This window comes from Bos indicus x Bos taurus, chromosome 11, assembly GCF_003369695.1.
Source record: "Bos indicus x Bos taurus breed Angus x Brahman F1 hybrid chromosome 11, Bos_hybrid_MaternalHap_v2.0, whole genome shotgun sequence".
NCBI classification, from domain to species: Eukaryota; Metazoa; Chordata; class Mammalia; order Artiodactyla; family Bovidae; genus Bos; species Bos indicus x Bos taurus.
In genome coordinates, this window is record NC_040086.1 from 105,001,323 (window position 1) to 105,015,326 (window position 14,004).

Below are 14,004 nucleotides of genomic sequence, written 5' to 3' on the forward strand. Positions count from 1 at the left end.
AGTGCAGCCTCCAAATGCAGCCCACAGCACCCCTGCCTGTTTCATCACTGAAACACCCTCTGAACCTTAGCAGACGCTCTCCTGGAAGGCTGGCTCCCAACCAAGCAGGAAGGCCATGTGTCCACGGCGCTGACATCCTTGCCCGGGCCCTCCCAGTGCAATCAGAAGAACTGAAGCCCCCGCCAGGCTTCAAGGCACAGAAGGCTGTGGCCGGAGACCCTAACTTACAGCCCAACCCTTGCCTGACCCTCAGATTCAGCCACTTGGGCCTCCTGAAGCTTATCAAATAGGCCAGGGCTCAGGCCCACGTGGTTGAGGGTCCTCTGCTTGACCCTCTCCATCCCCGCCCCCATTTTGTCTTCCTGACCTCCCCCCAGGTCTGTTTACCTGTCTGCTCTATCAGGGGTAAGGGCTCTGACTCCTCCGTGGGACCCCCAGCTCCGAGCACAGGACTAACACCAAGTATGCGGTCACAGTATTTGGGGAGTTAACTCACTAAACCATTTTTAGATACGCCACCTCATATTCCGTGGTCGTCTTCAGTGTAGGTAATCCCTTAAGCAAAGCGCACCCCAACAAATTACTAACAGTAATCAGGTCTCTAAGAGCTTGGAGATAATGCAGGCGATCCAGGCCAGGCTCGCGGCGAGGAGCGCGCTCCGCTGCCTGCGTCCGCCCGCGGAGCCCAGCGCCCGAAGCGCGCGCAGGCCCGCCCCCTCTGCGCTGGCCCCGCCCTCCGCCCCGGCCGGAGCAGGCCCCGCCCCTCTCCAGCCGGCCCTCCCTCTTTCCGGCCCCGCCCCTCCGCTCCGCCCTGCACAGACCCCGCCCAGCGCCCCGCCCCTTCCCATCCGGCCCCGCCCTCCGCCGGCCGGGTGTAGGTCAGCCCGCCGGCTCCCCGCCGCCGCGCCAGCCATGGTGAACTTGGGCCTGTCCCGGGTGGACGACGCCGTGGCCAGCAAGCACCCGGTGAGAAGGCCGGCCTGGACGCGGGCCCCGACCTCAGAAGCTGACCTGAGCGGGGCGGGGGCCTTGGTGGGAGTACCCTCATCAGGGAAGCGAAGAGGGACAGAGGTGTGGGACCCTTTTGCGGTGGCAATGGAGGCCTCCTGCCTGGGTGGGCAGGGGGGCAGGCGGGGTGTGGCTGGGCCCCCAGGGCCTCACGATGAGTGGTCCCCTCCCCCGGGGCCGGAGTGCGCCCTAGGGAGGGACAGGAGGGGCAGGGAACTGAGCCTTCAACCCCTTCCCCCTCCCAGGGACTAGGCGAGTACGCGGCTTGCCAGTCGAACGCTTTCGTGAAGGGCGTTTCCACCTTTGTCACAGGTAGGCTGGGTGCCGGGTGTGAGGAGGTCGCACCCTGACTCCCCAGCAAGTGGCGCCAGCTCACCAGCCCGCAGTGCTGGGAGCCTGGAAGGTGCTGTGGGCACGCGGGCTCTGCCGCGGTGGTCCCCTGGCCGGCCCCGAGGACAAGCTGGCTGATGGGGACCGTGGCTCTTGGCAGGCACGGGTGCAACCTTCGGCCTGCAGATGCTGGTTCAAAGGAAGCTTCCATACCCCTTTCAGTGGAAGGTGCTGCTGGCTGTGGGTGGGTACTCCAGCCTGGGACCCCTGAGGTGCACCTCAGTTGCCGCTGGCTCTTCAGCAGAAGTGGGTTCCCACTGGGGGTGGGTGGCTGTGGTTCTGGGCATGCCCATCCCCCTGACCCCTGCCCCCTGCTCCCCAGTCGCAGGCTCAGTGGCCAGCTACTGGGTGACCCGAGTGGAGTCGCAGAAATGCAGCAACCTCTGGCTCTTCCTGGAGACAGGGCAGCTCCCCAAAGACATGGGCACAGGTGAGAGCCCCCAGGGCAGCAGGACGCAGAACCGAGGCTGCAGTGCCCAGAATTGGAGGCAGCAAGCCCGGGTGCAAGGTGTAGGCTGCACAGGCCTGTCCCCTCGACGTGCACACGAGGGGCAGGGCGGGAAGGAGAGGGCCCGCATGCAGGAGGAAGACACAGGAGGGGGTGGGTGGCCTGGGGGGAGTGAGTGCAGAGGGAGGAAGGCAGACACCCCAAGATGAGCGGCTGGATGGAAAGGCCCTGCATCGGACACCAGGCTGGCTGATCTCAGGTCTGGCCTCCACTGCCTGCACCCTTCCTGTTCCAAGCCTCAGTTTTTGCCTCCAGAAAATGGGCACAGGGACTGGGAACAGCTTTGGGGTGTGGTTCTAGCTGTCTTCTCTGCCTCCTATAGATCGGCGCAGCTAGGAGAGCTCCAGCCAGGGCACAGAAGACCTGGGGCCAGACAATTCTAGAACACAGCCCTCGGCACCTCTGCACCCCAGGTTGGCCCTCCCCACACCCGTGGCCCCCGCACGCAGGCATGACCAGGTCTGTTGAACCTGTGCAGACTGCTCCTGCCCAGCCTGGCTGCCCGGGAGCTCAAGCCAGGAGACTCCGTTTCTGGGATGGCTGTCCTGCAGGTGGACACAGCGCTGGAGAGGACCAGCATGCCTCATGCACCTTTGGGGACAGCCCTGGAGCAGGGAGGGGGCTTCTGCACTCTGCTGCTCACACTCCCTTTCTGGCCCCTGCATCCCCCACCCACCCCAGTCACAGATGACAGTTCCCCTGGGGGCTGCGGAACTAATAAACACCTTGTCCTATTTCCCACCTAAGTTCTAAAGCAGTCAGGGAACATGTCGCAGCAGCAGGAAGATGAGAGAAACGTCTCCTTGGAACCACACCGCTGAGGGGAGGAGGCACCAGGGCAGTTCTGAATCTGAACCCCAGAATTAGACATCTGGCGGGCCCCACGTGCTCTCCACGCGGGCTGGGGGTTGGGGGAGGCACAGAGCAGATGTGTGCAGCCGAACAGCACCTGCTCTCAGGAGAGGAGGGCCGGAAGTGACCACTCCCACCCACCTACCATTCCAGCCCACCTATCAGATTAAGTCACTTCTCTCTGGGGGAGGAGGAAGTGAGGGGTGCAGGGGACCAGAGCCAGCTGACTGGAGCTCTGTCCACATGGAGGAAGGCTCCTGAGGGGGCAGGACTCTCCAGCTCAGCCACGGCCCACAGAGGGAGAGGGAGCGGAAGACATGACCCGAAACCTGGGCAGAGCCGTCGTCATTTCCATCAGGCTCCTCCAGAACACTGAAGGTGCACCTCCCAGGGCCTCGCTGCTCCAGGCCCAGCCCCGCCCTGCTGGCCTGGCCCTCACTCAAAAGAACATCTATTGCACACTTATGTGCACCAAGGAATCTGTGTGTAGGAAGGCAAGATGGTAACTGTGGCGTAAGTCAGCTAGAGTTTGCATTTTCTTTCATGTAGAAGTCCAAGTGGGTGGCCTGGGGCCAACAGGGAGTCAGGAACCCAGGCTCCTTTTACTGTGCTCTATGCTGTAAGGGCCCCCATTCCAAATCTTCCTCATGGTGCCAGGCAGCTGTACCAGCTCCAGCCATCATGTCTTCACCCCTGTGAAAAGGAAGGAGAAAGGGAGGGAGGAGAGTGATTCACTCACCACTCCTGCATTCACTCCATTGGCTAGAACTAAGTCAGGAGGGACGCCTGGTGCAAAGGCACCTAGGACGGTGGCCTTGCTCCAGGCAGCCACGCGTCCCCATGATCTCTGTCTGAAGAGAGGAGAGCCAGTATCAGGGGACAGGCTCTGCATCACACCTGGGAGAAGAGGGGCAGCGAAGGAGTAGACCGTGCCCACGGCAGGTCCTTCCTGAGGGTAAGACCTGGGCTCTGAGGGAGGGCAGAGGATGAACTTGGAGTTTCAGATGGGACTGAAAACCGAGAGTGAGCAGAAAGGAAAAGGGTCTGTGTGAGTGGTCGCAGAAAAAGATGCACACTGTAACAGCACATGGGTGAAGGCCATTGTCGTGGCTGAATTGTCTCCCCCAAGTTCACAGTGTGCGGCCCTGACCCCCAGGACCTCAGGATGTGACCGCATCTAGAGACAGGGCCTTTGGAGGGGTTGTTGTTGTTCAGTCGCTCAGTCATGTCCGACTCTGCGACACCATGGACTGTAGCACACCAAGCCTCCCTGTCCTTCACCGTCTCCCAGTTTGCTCAAACTCATGTTCAATGAGTTGGTGATGCCATCCACCCATCTCATCCTTTGTCACCCCCTTTTCCTCTTGCCCTCAACCTTTCCCAGCATCAGGGTCTTTTCTAGTGAGTCAGCTCTTTGCATCAGGTTGCCCAGGTATTGGAGCTTCAGCTTCAGCATCGGTCCTTCCAGTGAAGATTCAGGGTTGATTTCCTTTAGGCTTGACGGGTTTGATCTCCTTGCAGTCCAAGGGACTCTCAAGAGTTTTCTCCAGCACCACAGTTCGAAAGCTTTCTTTGGTGCTCAGCCTTCTTTAAAGGGGTAACTAAATTAATTAAATGGGGGTGGGCCCTCATCCCGTCAGACTGGTGTGCTTATCAGAGCAGATTAGGACCCAGAGAGTCCAGGGTAAGGACCCCATGAGGACACAGCAGGAATGCGGCATCTGCCAGCCTGGGGGAGAGGCCTCAGCAGAAGCAGCCCTTGATCTCAGACCGCCAGCCTCCAGGTTGCACGACAGTAAATTCCTGTTTTAGCTGCCGGGTCTGTGGTGCTCTGTTTCCGCAGCCCTGGCAAACTCATGCAGGTTGGGAAAAGTACCCCAGCTGGTGCGCACCCCCTGGAACCCCAGGCTTGAGCCACGTGGCTGTAAGGCAGGCTTGGACTAGGGTGCAGAGGGAGGACACTGGCCCCTCCTGTAGTCAGTTGAAGTTGTTGAAACTCACTCAGTTGTGTCCAACTCTTTGCGACCCCATGGACTGTAGCCCACCAGGCTCCTCTGTCCATAGGGATTCTCCAGGCAACAGTACTGGAGTGGGTTGCCATGCCCTCCTCCAGGGGATCATCCCCACCCAGGGATCGAACCGAGGTCTCCCGCGTTGCAGGCGGATTCTTTACTGTCTGAGTCACCCAGGAGGCCAAATTTATTTCTGGAGTAAGTGAGAGCTAAAGCCAGATCCAGGACTTCGCCAGGGAAGTGGAGGTCGAGCAGGGAAGGTTACTGAGAGATGTGGGGTGGTGAGGACTGAGGTTGGGGTCTCACAAGCCGGGTCCCCAGGGTGTGGTTTGAACTTGGGGTGGGGTGAGGGAATGGAGACCCTGTAGGCAGTGAGAAGTTGGCGGTTTTTCGAGGCTCCATGGAGGACCTTAGGGGTGTGGGGAGGACGGGGAGGGTGCAGTGTGAAGCCACCACAAGTCACCCTGCAGAAGACAGCGACACTGACCAGGGCAGCACTCCTGGGCAGAGAGCAGCAGGGAGACTCGTCTGGGGGAACAACTCAGGCTGGCTGGGGGCAGAGGGTGGGGTCACCAGGGAGGGCCGGGAATTCCTGGGTTCCCTGGGCATTGAGAACCTCGGTCCCTGTCACAATGGGCCAGGATTCCAGGGACAATCTAAACAGGTTCTGCGGAGCAGGCTCAGCACGGAGAGGGCGGGAGGTGCGGAGGGGTCCTGGAGGACCCCCAGGGCCGCCATGAAGATCCGCAATGAGGCAGAGATGGAGGAGCAGATCCAGGAGCTGAAGACCATCACTCGGCTCCAGGGTACGCCTGCCACCGGGTGACTCGGGGCTCCAGGTGCAGGACTGTTGGTCCTAACACAGAGACAGCCCAGGGCAAACTGGCTAGGGGCCAGGCCACTGCTCACCCACAAGCAGAGCTGGAAGGATGGATGGGAAGGGTCTGCCATGGGGAGGGGCTGGAGAAGCTGGGGGCTTCAAAGAGATTTGTGAGTATAGTGGGCCCAAAGCCAGAGGGGACAGGAGCGTCTGGGAGTGATGACAGGCCTGCCCATCCTGGCTTCCACCTGCCCACCCACCCCACCACCCAGCAACACTGTCCCCTGAACGCTGAGCACCGCTGGACAGCGAAGTGGGCCCCCATGCAGGCTGGAAGGAAGCTGCATGGGCTTAGAGACAGCAAACTCATGACCCCACTCCGGGCCTCCCCGGCCCAGAGCCTCGGCCACCAGGAATCCAGGCCCAGCCCTCGGCCCACATCCCACTGCCCTGCCCCTCCCCCACCCACAGAGCAATGTCGGGCGCTGCAGATCCAGTCCGTGAAGGAGAAGACAGTCAAGAACAAGGCCACGCTGGCTCTCCTGCGCAGCAACATCCGCCGCAGGTCCCAGGAGTGGGCTTTGGCCAAGAAGGTGGACTCGGGGCCCTTCCTGCTGCCTGATGGCTGGGGACGGCGGTGGGGGGGGGTGGGGGGGGTGCGCGCTGTAATAGCCTCTACCCCCAAACAAGTGGACAGCTGGCCCCTGCTTTCCCCACGCTGACCCCACCACCCACCTTAGGGGGTGGGGCCAGGACCCAACTCGGGGCCCTTTCTGGGGCTACCCCCTACGGCAGCCACTGAGGAAACACGGGAACCCCCCTCTCTGGACCCCATCACATCCGAGAGGGGATGACCTGATGGGGCCTGCAGCGCTCTGCCCCTTGCGGCCCCAGGAGCTGGGGTCTTGCTACTCAGAAGGGGCCTGGGGAGAGGGCCTGGAGGGGCCTGCGGCCGGGTGAACGCAGAGGGGATGGGCTCCCAGCTCACCGCCACCGCTCCGCAGTACGACCAGTGGGCCATCTCCAGGGCCTGTGGGAAGGACGTGCCCATGAGGCTGGCCAACAGCCGCTGCACCATGGAGGTAGGCAGCGGGACGGCCCCTCCGCCCCGCCCAGCCGGTGCCCCCCAACTACTCTAGGAGGTGGAGCCGGTGGGGAGCAGAGCGAGCGCCCAGCCCCAGGGTCCCTGCGGAGCTCCCATGTGCTCCGTGACCCCCCGCGCACCCACTCGCGGGCCGTGCCCTCCCCGGCGCAGGTGGCGCGGGAGAAGCTGCGCAAGTATGTTTTCGACCGCGTGAACGTGCACAACGTGCTGATCCACTTGGTGCGGCGGCGCGGGCGGAAGCTGGAGAGTATGCAGCTGGAGCTGGCCGGCCTGAAGAGCCAGCCGGACGCCACCAAGGAAGAACTGCGCCTGCAGCAGGTGCGGCCGAGGGGCGGGACTGAGCAGGGGGCGGGCCCTGGGGAGGCAGGGCTCATGTGCCGGCCGGCGCGGGGCTGCGTGGGACGGGGCTAAGTGAGACCCCGCCCCTAGGAAGAGAGGCCAGCCCCGCCCCCGTGAGTCTCTGGGCTCCCAGGTGGCCTGTCCCCAAGGCACTCTCAATGTGCCCTCCACCCCCCAACCCCAGGTCATCCGTCAGCTGGAGAACAACATAGAAAAGACGACGATCAAGATCACCACAAGCCAAAATATCCACTTCCTGTACATGGACCTGCTGGACCACCTGAAAAAGGTGAGCCCCCTCACCCCGCATCCCAACACCTGCCGCCGCATCTTGGTTCCAGGGAACCTAACCGCGCTTGAAGGGCGGGACTCTCAGGCCCCAGGCCGTGTGCAGGACTGGGATCTCCGTGGGGGCGGGGTCCTCCAGGGCAGGGCACCCCCACACACAGGGGCAAGAGACGAATCCAGCACCCTCAGGAAGTCCCCTCACATCATCCAGGGCTAGCTGCCTCTGCACAGGCCAGCAGCCTGGGCTTGCTGCCCACTTCTTCCAAGCCAGCCCCCAGGCTCCCTGCCGAGGAGACAGGGAAGCCCCAGGGGCCTTGAGCCCTCCTAAGAGGCAAGCCCCCTTCACTGGAGGCCCCCCCCAGGCCCCCACAGAGCAGAGCCCAGGCACCTGCCACAGGCCAGACGGCCAGAAGATGGAAGGAGGATAGGGCCCCTCTCTCATCTGGATGCATTCTATCCTCCCAGCGGTCCCTTCTTGCATTTTTAGAACATATGCATTAAAACAATACCTCCTGTGGCCACCTGAATTTTTTCTTGGTTGCATGGCACAGCATTTGCATTCTTAGTTCCTGGACTAGGGATCAAACTGGTGCCTCCTCCAGAGGAAGCCTGGAGTCTCAACCGCTGGACCGCCAGGGTAGTCCCCACGCCCATTAAAATAAAAGAACAACTTTCTGGGAGTCCAGAGGTTAAGACTCTGTGCTCCCAATGCAGGGGCACATGTTCGATTCCTGGCCAGGGAACTAACATCCCACATGCCACGTGGCACACCCCTTCCCCCCAAAAAAGTAGACATTAAAGATACTATATATTCTTTAAAAATAAATTTTTAAAAACAGTAGAGAGTCTACATAATAGTTATCAACAACAAAATACTAACAGCTAAGGTGTCTTGGACATTTGTGAACCTGACCCTGTGTTAAATAATACATCATTCTACCATCTCAATCCATCCTGAGAGCAACCCCTTGAAAGAGCCATTATTACCTGTTACACACGGGGACACTCAGGTTAAGTGGCTTTCCTACGGTCCCACGCTAGCTGGTCAGGTTAGCCTTGGCCCTGAGTCCTGCGTCTGACCCCACACCATCTACTTCACTTCAGAGAGCAGTCAGCCTCCCGGGGCTCCAGGGGCACCTCTCAGGTAGTCGGACTCCCCATCACAACTTCTTACGAAGTGTCTCTGGGTTCTAGCCCTGGGCAGGGAGAAGTCCCCCAGCAGGAGGCCGTTTTCCCTCTCAAAACTTTCCTTTAACCTGCTTTGGGCCTTGCTGGGGCCAAAGGCCAGGCTCTACTTGTCCTCTGGGCTCACACAGTCTGGGGTGAGGAGTGGAGAGCAGGCATGGTCCACTCTGGGGGACAGAGGAGAATCAGGAAGGGGCCAGGGGAGCCAACCTGGGACAGGCCCACAGCTCCTGGGCCATCAGGTGTTCTGCCCCCCGCCCTTGCCCTTGTGCTGCAGAAGCTGGCAGGATACCCCACAGAGCTGGACAAGCTGCAGAATCTCGTGACCAACTACTGCTTGGAGCTGTCGGACATGACAGTCATGTCCCAGGATGCCATGATGATTACAGATGAGGTCAAGGTGAGCTCCCAGGCTGGGGCCCTGCAGGGCTGTCTTGCAAACCTGTCTGGCCCAGGGCCCACCTGGACACCCCTGCCCACACCTTGCCATCACTGGAGGAGTCCAGTGGCTGCCCTGCCAGCCAGCTCTCCTCATCCCCCATGAGTCTGGGCAGACAGGGTCCCACCAGACACAGAATCCAGGAAGTAGACGGAGGAGACAGAGATTTGGCCTGGCCAGGGCAGGTGGCACCCCTTCACCCCGTCTGTGCTGAGGCCCCTGAAAAGCCTGTGTACCCCTCTTCATGAAGCAGGGCCACCCTGGGGTGCGGACCTGATCAGGGGGGCAGTGCACAAGTGGGTTCTGGGGGTGGAGATTGGGCAACACAGTCTTGGGGTCTAACAGGGCCAAAAGGAGCCATGGGGGCTGGAGCCCCCATGTGGGGCAGCATGTGGCCCCCGGGGAACCTGGAGCCCTGAGAGGAGATGGAGGGGACAAAGGATCAGATTCATGTTCCCAAACGGGTACGCTCTGACTGCAGAGATCAGAGGACCAGGGTCGAGATGCTAGTCACATGGGCGAGGCTCCACATGGTGGAGATGAACTCGAGGCCTTTAAGAAGTCACCCTGATGAGGGGTAGGGTGTTAGATGTGCAGGCCAAGGGAGAACGCAGGGTCCGGGACGTGTGAGCAGGCGGGGACGGAAGGACAGTAGATTTAGCCACCAAAGCCGGATGTGCTGGGAGAGAGGTGGTTTGGGGAAAGATGATGAGCTTTTGTTTAGACACATGGAATCCACTTTAGTGAGTTCTAAGGGGAGCTGGCAAGGTCTACAAGATGGCAGAGCAGAAGGATGTGAGCCAAAGGTCCATCTGGTCAAAGCTATGGTTTTTCCAGTAGTCATGTATGGATGTGAGAGTTGGACTATAAAGAAAGCTGAGTGCCGAAGAATTGATGCTTATGAACTGTGGTGTTGGAGAAGACTCTTGAGAGTCCCCTGGACTGCGAGAAAATCACACCAATCAATCCTAAAGGAAATCAATCCTGAATATTCATTGGAAGGACTGATGCTGAGGCTGAAGCTCTGATACTTTGGCCACCTGATGCAAAGAACCGACTCACTGGAAAAGACCCTGATGCTAGGAAAGACTGAAGGCAGGAGAAGGGGGTGACAGATGAGATGGCTGGATGGCATCACCAACTCAGTGGACATGAGTTTGAGCAAGCTCCGGGAGTTGATGATGAACAGGAAGGCCTGGCGTGCTGCAGTCCATGGAGTCACAGAGAGTCAGACACGACTGAGGACTGAACTGACCTGAAGGGGAGCTGGCAGAGGTGGCAGAGAGAAGTGTAATACAAGGGAGGGCTCAGAGGCCAGGAGAGGGGACACAGGTGCAGCATCCCAGATCAGGAAGACACTGGCTTAGCACCCCACACGGCCTTAGTGGGACAGACCCCCGCCCCTTCCCCGTGTCCCCAGATGAACATGAGGCAAGGGGAGGCCACCTTCATCGAGGAGCGCCGGGCACGAGAGAACCGGCTGAACCAGCAGAAGAAGCTGATCGACAAGATCCACACCAAGGAGACGAGCGAGAAGTACCGCCGGGTGAGCTGGCTCGTCTGGGCACTGCCCTCCGGGATGCCCAGCGCTCCTCAGCCCCGCAGAGGATGCCCCTCACCACACCTCCTCCTCCCTCTCTCCAGGGCCGGCGGGACTTGGACTTCCCCTCCAACCTGATGGGTCCAGAAACTCTGAAAGGTAAGCGCTCAGCTCCCACTGCCCCAGCCAAGGTCCAGAGAGGTTGGTCACCATGAGGCTGGGTGTCACCTGCAGTGGCCAGGGTGAGGGAGACCGATGAACCCCGAGCCCTCCCTGGCGGGCCCTGCACAGGCACACACCAATTGCCACAGCACTGGCTTCAGGGTGCTGCTACTGGCTCTGGGCTCTCGGCCAGGTGTGGCTAACCCCACCCCCGCACCCCACCTCTCAGCTGTAAAATGCACTCAGCAATGCCCCCCTGGAACCCAAGCCCCTCTGAGAAGCTCCACTAAGCCCCGCTACGCCAGCCGCTTCTGGTCCTGCTCTGGATGGAGCCGCTCGAGGGCTGGCTGAGGAGGGAGCCAGTTAAGATACAGGCAACTCTGAAGGCTACCCAGCTCTTGGGTGGCCTCCCCTGAGGACATGGGGGGCATCTGATGGCCCGCACAGAGCTCCCACGCCCTCCCTGCATGCTGGCCGTCCTTCCCCTCTGCTGCGCCCAGTGAGGAAGAGAGAGGCCTCCAAGGCTGACGTTGAATACCAAACGAATGTGACTGCTCTGGTGGAGAAGGTCAAGACTGCCGTGCAGTGCTCCCACCTCTGGGTACTACTCACTGACTCCTGGATGTGGGCAGAGGGGCAGGGGGAAGGGCCCATCCCCAGCCCAAGGCCCAGCTGAGCCCGGCCAGGCTCTGCAGACATCTTCACGTGAATGGAGACACAGGGCAGCAGCCCGCAGATCAAAGTGGACGGCCCCTGGGCCACAGCCAGCAAGCCTGAGCTGTGGTCCAGGATCGCACAGAGCCCACGGGAACTTGAGGATTAGACCCCGAGGGGGTGGCCTCCACCTCCGACTCCTTCCCCTTCCCAAACCAACAGCAGCTGCCTCTCCACCTAACCCCCCTTTTACTTTAATCCGCTCTGGGATTATTATTAGTAAACCTTGAGCTCCTGTCCATGGTCCTGACATAAGCTTGTCCACCCTTGGACAAGCGACTCAGAGCCACTCGGTCTTGGCGGTGGTCTCTCCAGCTCTTCATTGGGGTCGTCTGCCCGCTCCGCCTGTCGTGAGGGGTGGCATGCAAGAACACACACCGAGGGCCTCACAGGCCTTCAACACATCGCGTGGTTGACATTACTGACCACCGGGAGCCAGAAGAACCAGCTGCCCCCTGGCTCACAGCTGCTGCTTGCCCCACTGGCCCTGCCAGGACATTGCTGGACGGTTCCTGGCTCAGAAGGGCACGGAGGAGGACCTGGAGCTGCAGATGGAGGACTGTGAGGAGAGGCGGGCGCAGCTGGAAGCCTTGATGAAGAAGCTGGAGATAGAGGAAGCCACGCTCAAGTTCCGCCAGACGCCCAGCTCCGTCAGGTACGTGGGGGGTCCCGCCTCTCTCTGCACTGACGCCCAGCTCCGTCAGGTACATGGGGGGTCCCGCCTCTCTCTGCACTGACTGCCAGGCTTGGAGCTGAGCAGACCCGCTGCCTCAGGGCCTGGCAAGGGCGCTCCCCGCGCCCATGTCTTAGTTCTTGAGCCGGAATTAGCACAACACTCGCTCAGGACCCCGCTGCCATGCCCTCGGTCCGCCACCTCCCACCCTCATCCTCAACAGCTTTAAGTCTGTTGAGAAGAAAATGAACGATATGCTGAAGGAGGAGGAAGAGCGGCTGCAGCTGGCTCACAGCAAGATGACCAAGAGTCAGAAGCTGCTGCTGACCATCCAGACCGGCATCGACAACCTCTACATCCGCCTGATTGGCATTCCCCTACCCACAGGCCAGGTACCAGCGGAGCCGGGAGGAGCCCCCAGCACAGAGGGTCCCTGGGAGGGGCCAGGGCGAGACAACTGGTTCCTCCCCGCTACAGAAGGAAGCAGTGCCCTCGACCACCCTGGACATGTACAGCAAGCTGGCGTACTGCGAGGGCAGGCTGCTGTACCTGGCCGACCGAGTGCAGATGCTGGCCGAAACGGAGGAGGTAGCCCTGGGCCAGGGGTGCCTGCACGCCCCACCTGCCCCAAGGCTCACCGGCCCCGTGCCCTGCAGGTCAGCACCAAGGTGAGGGATGTGTTGGAGTCCTCCACCCTGAGGGAGAAGCAGAACACCAGGATCAGCTTTGAGGAGACGGAGGAGGATGTCATAGGTACAGGAGGCCCAGCAGCTGGAGGGGAGGCGGGGGCAGGCGGCCGGCCTGAGCTGTGCAGAGGCAGGGGCTAGGGGTGGCGCTTGCTGCATCTGACCAGGGTGACCTGGAGGGACAGTGGGGGCTAAAGCAATGGGAGGCCGCGTCAGCTGTACCCACGGGACTTTAACTGATGGAGGCGATGGGAAGGCACCAGCGCCAGTAGGCAGGCAGGGGGTGCCTAGGCCAGGGCCCCTATGGGGGTCTGTGTGGGAAGTGCAGGGCGCACAGCTTAAGACCCTCCCATTCTAATAATTCTGGCGCGTGTGGGGCCTCGGGGCTGTCCCCCTCTTGTCTGGCACCTGTCCCTGAGGGATTCAGGCTTGGCGTATAGGGTAGATATTAGCGGTCGAGCGTGGGCTCTGGAAGGACTGGGTGAACTCTCGGCTGTCTCTCTCCCCGGGTGTGCGAGACCCCAGACGCCAGACAGTAAGAAATACACGTCGTTGGTACAACGGGCCCTGCCGTGAAAGGGCGCCAGAGGACAGCCCAGGATCTGGGGACGCAGGTGGGGCAGAGGGGCTGCGGGCGCAGCTGCCCTCCCCCTCCTTCCTTGCAGAGACCTTCCAGTTCGCCGACGTGGACCACAGTTACGTGCCCTCGCGGGCCGAGATCAAGAGGCAAGGTCAGCGGCTGATCGAGGAGAAACTCAAAGTGGCCAAGAAGAAGAAGAAGTGACCGGAGGAGGAGGAGGAGGCCGCCCTGCCCCCCACCCCGCCCCCACGCTTGCATTGCTTACACAAATAAACATTTTTCCAGGACTTCGGGGCGCCGAGGGGACGCGGATGCGAGGCATCACGTGGGGAAGTCTGCAGGGAAGTGGGGTGCTCGGTGTGGATCTGGGTCCTGGGGTTCAGGGGCGAGGGTGAGCAGGAGGGTCCAGGCGGGGGCGCGGACGGGGATCCGGACTGAGCTGCAATCCGGGGGACAAACTCGTAAGGCGGGACTGCAGAGTCCGAGGCCCTTTGCCTGCACCGCGCCGCTCTCCCGTGACCCTCGCGGTGCTCGGTACCCTTGCGCCTCGCGCCCTGCGCCCCGCGCCTGCGGCATTCTGCGCATCCGCACCTCGCGAGCCGTACTCCGATGACCCTCGCGGCGCCCGGTAGCCGCGCACCTCGCGCGCCGCACTCCCGTGGCCCTCGCGGCGCCCCGTAGCTGCACGCCCCACGCCCGCAGC

General features: G+C 61.3%; 2 protein-coding genes and 1 long non-coding RNA gene across 11 annotated transcripts; 2 read left to right on the top strand and 1 right to left on the bottom strand.

The window, feature by feature from the left end:
- Nucleotides 1-832: 832 nt before the first annotated feature.
- TMEM141 (transmembrane protein 141) lies at nt 833-2,652 on the top strand. 3 transcript variants are annotated; one of them, XR_003513571.1, is made up of 5 exons: nt 833-966; nt 1,254-1,320; nt 1,499-1,644; nt 1,721-1,828; nt 2,229-2,456. XR_003513571.1 is itself a non-coding variant. In XM_027556897.1 (5 exons), exons 1-5 carry the CDS (start codon nt 913-915, stop codon nt 2,240-2,242), a joined length of 327 nt encoding a protein of 108 aa, XP_027412698.1. In that variant the 5' UTR covers nt 839-912; the 3' UTR covers nt 2,243-2,652. The 3 variants fall into 3 exon arrangements, 2 of the variants coding, with proteins under 2 accessions (XP_027412698.1, XP_027412699.1); XM_027556897.1 differs by having other exon boundaries at nt 839-966; nt 1,499-1,582; nt 2,229-2,652; XM_027556898.1 differs by lacking the exon at nt 1,254-1,320 and having other exon boundaries at nt 875-966; nt 1,321-1,644; nt 2,229-2,652.
- Nucleotides 2,653-3,272: 620 nt separating this feature from the next.
- LOC113901877 lies at nt 3,273-13,967 on the bottom strand. Its single transcript, XR_003513573.1, has 3 exons — nt 13,893-13,967; nt 13,567-13,740; nt 3,273-3,451 (listed from the first exon to the last, which is right to left on the bottom strand). It is a non-coding gene; the product is annotated as an uncharacterized LOC113901877 (long non-coding RNA).
- CCDC183 (coiled-coil domain containing 183) lies at nt 4,869-13,715 on the top strand. 7 transcript variants are annotated; one of them, XM_027556867.1, is made up of 15 exons: nt 4,869-5,576; nt 6,062-6,183; nt 6,595-6,672; nt 6,846-7,013; nt 7,219-7,323; nt 8,785-8,907; nt 10,367-10,492; nt 10,591-10,645; nt 11,149-11,249; nt 11,857-12,017; nt 12,259-12,427; nt 12,513-12,623; nt 12,692-12,788; nt 13,387-13,452; nt 13,587-13,715. In XM_027556867.1, the coding sequence occupies exons 1-15, from the start codon at nt 5,171-5,173 to the stop codon at nt 13,694-13,696; spliced, it is 1,998 nt and encodes a 665-aa protein (XP_027412668.1). In that variant the 5' UTR covers nt 4,869-5,170; the 3' UTR covers nt 13,697-13,715. The 7 variants fall into 7 exon arrangements, with proteins under 7 accessions (XP_027412668.1, XP_027412672.1, XP_027412670.1 ...); XM_027556871.1 differs by lacking the exon at nt 12,513-12,623; XM_027556869.1 differs by having other exon boundaries at nt 12,423-12,427; nt 12,513-12,788.
- Nucleotides 13,968-14,004: the final 37 nt, after the last annotated feature.

Coding starts and splice junctions, on each gene's coding strand:
- TMEM141 (XM_027556897.1), top strand. CDS start 913: ATGGTGAACTTGGGCCTGTCCCGGGTGGACGACGCCGTGGCCAGCAAG. Junction 967..1,253: donor CCGTGGCCAGCAAGCACCCG/GTGAGAAGGCCG, acceptor TCCCCCTCCCAG/GGACTAGGCGAGTACGCGGC. Junction 1,583..1,720: donor GAAGGTGCTGCTGGCTGTGG/GTGGGTACTCCA, acceptor CCTGCTCCCCAG/TCGCAGGCTCAGTGGCCAGC.
- CCDC183 (XM_027556865.1), top strand. CDS start 5,171: ATGGAGGACCTTAGGGGTGTGGGGAGGACGGGGAGGGTGCAGTGTGAA. Junction 8,908..10,366: donor TGATTACAGATGAGGTCAAG/GTGAGCTCCCAG, acceptor CCGTGTCCCCAG/ATGAACATGAGGCAAGGGGA. Junction 11,250..11,856: donor TGCAGTGCTCCCACCTCTGG/GTACTACTCACT, acceptor TGGCCCTGCCAG/GACATTGCTGGACGGTTCCT.